The sequence below is a fragment of the Gavialis gangeticus genome, unplaced genomic scaffold (assembly GCF_001723915.1).
Source record: "Gavialis gangeticus isolate Ggan-Ray unplaced genomic scaffold, GavGan_comp1, whole genome shotgun sequence".
Lineage (NCBI taxonomy): Eukaryota > Metazoa > Chordata > Crocodylia > Gavialidae > Gavialis > Gavialis gangeticus.
The window spans coordinates 1,478,089-1,481,942 of NW_017729032.1; the positions used below are offsets into that span (position 1 = coordinate 1,478,089).

Below are 3,854 nucleotides of genomic sequence, written 5' to 3' on the forward strand. Positions count from 1 at the left end.
CCTGGCCTCGGCCCCTGCAGCTTCCTGCAACGCAGCTCCTGGACGAGGGACGTCCAGGGCTCGCATCCAGTCCAGCCCCTGCCTGAGGCAGGGTCAGCCCCGTCCAAACCAGCGCAGACAAACCCCGTGTCCGATCTCCGAGCAACACACCGCAGGCCCCCCCGGCACAGCCCCAGGCATTGCCCACCCCTGCCCCCAGGAAAGCAGGGTGTCCTGCCAGTGCGTTGAATGCATCCATAGATGCTGGAGAGACCCCAGCGCCCCCGCTACAGAGGAAAGCAAAACCTCCCCTGTCTGAGCAGGGTGGAAATCCCTTCCTGCCCCAGCGCAGCGTTGGTCTGAGCCTGAGCGCGGAGGCAAGGCCCTCGTGCCAGGACCCTGCGGGGTCGGTGCAGCAGGAGCGTTGGCACAGCCCGGTGCCAGCCCCAGCCTGGGCTGAGCCAGCACCTCTGGCACCTGGAGCAGAAAGGGGGTGGGGGGCAACCAGCACAGCCCAGGAAACCTGCACAAACCCCATCCAGTGCTCGTCCAGCCTCTCCTTGACCCCCCTCCAGCAACGCAGAGCCCACCCCTTCCCTGGCACCTCTTCCACAGCCTCCCTCGGTTGACAGCCGTCCCATTTCATTTAACAGGGGCCCTAGGCTTCCCTTGTTCCTTTTGCGACTTCCTACATATCTAAAGACGGACTTTTGTTGTCCTTGAATCTGGTTGCCAGTTCATGTTTGGTTCGTGCTTTCGCTGTCCTGATCCGCTCCCTGCAGGTGCGGGCAGCTCCGAGTACTCCTCTTCGGTAGCTGTTCCTGACTTGCCCCCCCTTCCTTGTCGGCTTCTCGCTTTAATTTCAGGACTTCCCTGTTGAGCCAAGGGGGTCCCCCAGCTCTTTTGCTGCCTTTCTTGTGAGAGGGACTAGACTTTCTTTTGAGCTTTTAGGATTGCTTCCTCCAGGAACAACCACACTTCTTGTATTCCCTTCCTCACCCGACCGTGGTCCCGCAGGGCCTCGCCAACCAAGCTCCCGTAGTAAAGTCCTACAATCAAGTCCCCCTTCCCCGCGCTCTCCCTGTATCTTGACCCAGAGGGTCTCAAGTTGCCCTTCTTGGCATCCAGCACGCGCCTCCAGGGAAGCGTGATGCTCATTTGCACAGAGAGCAGCACCCTGCTCCCAACGCGATCCCTCCTGTACAGCGTGCCTGTGGTCCAGTCATAGGTGGAGTCCCACCAGGTCTCCGGGGCCCCTATAAGACTGTGTTGCTTGTTGGTTAGTATGAGGGCTAGCTCCTCCGGCTTGTTTCCCACGCTTCTGGCATTGGTGCACAGGTGACTCAGCCTGCCGCCGGAGGCCCGAGGCTGTCTGGAGAAACCCAAGTAGTTGCTTTGTCAAAGAAGGAGGTCGAGTTTGTTTGACGTGACTTGAGTACAGTAAATCTGTGCTGGCTGCTTGTGGTCAGCCTTTCCTCCTCCAGAAGCACGCAAATGGCAAATGGCTTTCGTTCAGGCATGCTCCAGTAACTTCCCAGGTACTGAAGTGAGGCTACCCAGCCTGTAGCCCCCGTGGGTACTTCCTGCCTTTTTTTAAAGAGGGGCCCTACACTGGCCCTTCCCCGGTGCTCCGGTGCCCGGCCCGTCTCCCGCAACTTCATGAAGATCATTGCCAAGCACTCCGAGATCTCCTCTGCCCGTTCCCGCAGGGCCCTGGCGACTGAGTTCATTCATCCTCATCCAAAGCTCTGCCTCGGTTTTTAGCCCCTCCCTCAGCTTGTCCCCTTTGCTATCCAGATAATCGTTAGTAGGTTTCGGTTTAAATTTTTTTTGTGAGGACGGAGGCAAAGTAGCTGTTGAGTAGATCGGCCTTCCTGGCATTTTCTGCCAGGAGTCCCCCGGCTCGTTACCCAGGACCCACAGCTGCCTCGGTCCTTCTTTTGTGGCCAGCATCCCTAGACAACCTCGCCTTGTTGTCCTTGAACTTCCTCGCCAGGTGCAGCCCCGTCTCTATCTTGGCCTTCCTGGTTTTGTCTCTGCAGGTTCTGGCTATTTCCTGGCGCACATCTTGGTGACCTGCCCGTCCTTCCACTGTCTGCGGGCTTTCCTTTTGCACCCGAGATATCCTAGAAGCTCCTTGTGCTGCCGCGTCGGTCTCCTGCCGTCCTTCTTCGGCTTCCGTCATGTCGGGACAGTTTCCCATTGGGTTTCCCTTGGAAACGGCATCCTCCGGGTACCTGTACCCTTCAACCTATCCTCCCATGACACCATACCTATTAGCTCTTTGAGTCTGTTGAAATCTGCCTTTTTGAAGTCCAGCGTCCTAACCTTGCTGACCTCAAGCTTTCCCTGTCTCCGGATCTGGAATCGTAGCGTATCGTGATCGCTTTCCCCCCTCCCCACTGCTCATCACCTTCACGTCCTCCGCCAGTTCCCCCCGTTGGTCTGAATGAGAATCAAGGCAAGAGATCACATAGATCTGCCTTCTGGAGGAGGAGGTCGTCCACACGACTTAGAGACTGGCTGGATGTCTTGTGTCTGGCTGCACAGTCCTTCCAGCAGACGCCCAGAAAATCGGAGTCTCTCGTCACCGGTACCATGCCGTAGCTTTCAGACAGATTCGGCACCTGCCTCGAGCGCCTCATTCACCTCCTCTTCCTGATCAGGTGTCCCGTAATAAATCCCCACCATAATATTGGTGCCACGTCTTTCACCTTCACCCATTCTGCTGTGCCATCATCTTCCTCCCGAAGCAGGGAAGAAGTGCGTGTTTGACGTGCCAGGCAACACCCCCACCTCTTCTCCCAACCCAGTCCTTGCTCGGTGTTCACATTGCAGCTGCCCCACCAGGTCTCTGTGATCGTAGGTCTTTTCCCGAGCTGCAGCCTCCAGCCCATCTTGTTTATTCCCCCCACTTCTTGCATTTGTGTACGTGCATCACACACATTTTGCACGTTGACCTCCTCACTTGCCTTTTGTGCCACTTGTTGCAGTCCTGTAGCTCTCTGGCCCTTTCCCCGAGTCGAGTTGCCTCTTCGCATCCTTCCCCCTCTGCAGTCTGTTGCTGGAGGGTTTTGATCACGGTCCCCCACGGAGCCCAGTTCAAAGCCCTCCTCACTAGCTTGGCCAGGCAACGCCCAAAGATGCTCTTCTCCGTTCCCGTCAGATGGATCCCATCTCTCGCCGCCCGTTGCAGAGGAAGCCGAAGCCTCCGAGTCGACACCGCTGTCTCAGCCACACGTTCCCTTCCCGGAGATGTGGGTCTTAGCCTGGACCCTGCCTTCCACGGGAAGGATCAAGAACCCCACCCCATCCCGGGGTCCTCCTGCTTTGAGCAGTGCCACGCTGCCACCTCTCCTCCTGGCCCTTTAGCCCCTCCAGTACTAGCCTTTCTCCCTCCTGTCCAAGTCGTCTTCCCAGACCTCCTCCTCCAGGCCAGACACCAGCTTCCACCTCGTGCCGTGGTCTGGACCCTCGGGGAGGTGCACGCGCATGCACGCGGCTGTGCCTGTCCCCGGAGGCCCCCTCGCGCTGACCCCCTCCACCCGCAGCTCCTGGACACGTGGGAGGCCTTCGTCTTCCAGCAGCAGGAGGCCTCGGACTTCATCACCTTGCGGCGCCTCAGTATCGTGGACGAGCTGGAAGAGTCGCTGCAGCGGGCGCGGCAGGAGCTGCACGACCTGCTGGCCGCGGCCACCACGGGCCGGTTCCGGGACCCCGCGTCTAACGCCCGCGCCGCTGAGCAGGACCTGCGCACCCTGCTCCTGCGCTTCCAGGCCACGGCTGCCCGCCTGGACGAGCTCTGCCACTCCCAGAAGACCCTCACAGGCACGGCCGTCCTGCCCCGCCGCGTCCGGGCCCCCCAGCCCTGCGTC

At 59.5% G+C, this 3,854-nt stretch overlaps 1 protein-coding gene across 1 annotated transcript in view; it reads left to right on the forward strand.

Moving 5' to 3' along the window:
• DNHD1 (dynein heavy chain domain 1) overlaps positions 1–3,854 on the forward strand; it is a gene marked incomplete at its 5' end in the record, with an annotated part of 79,014 nt that overhangs the window by 13,498 nt on the left and 61,662 nt on the right. The window contains one exon of the mRNA XM_019523758.1: positions 3,531–3,851. Within this exon, the coding sequence (XP_019379303.1) occupies positions 3,531–3,851 (321 nt within the window). The remainder of the gene's footprint in view (positions 1–3,530; positions 3,852–3,854) is intronic.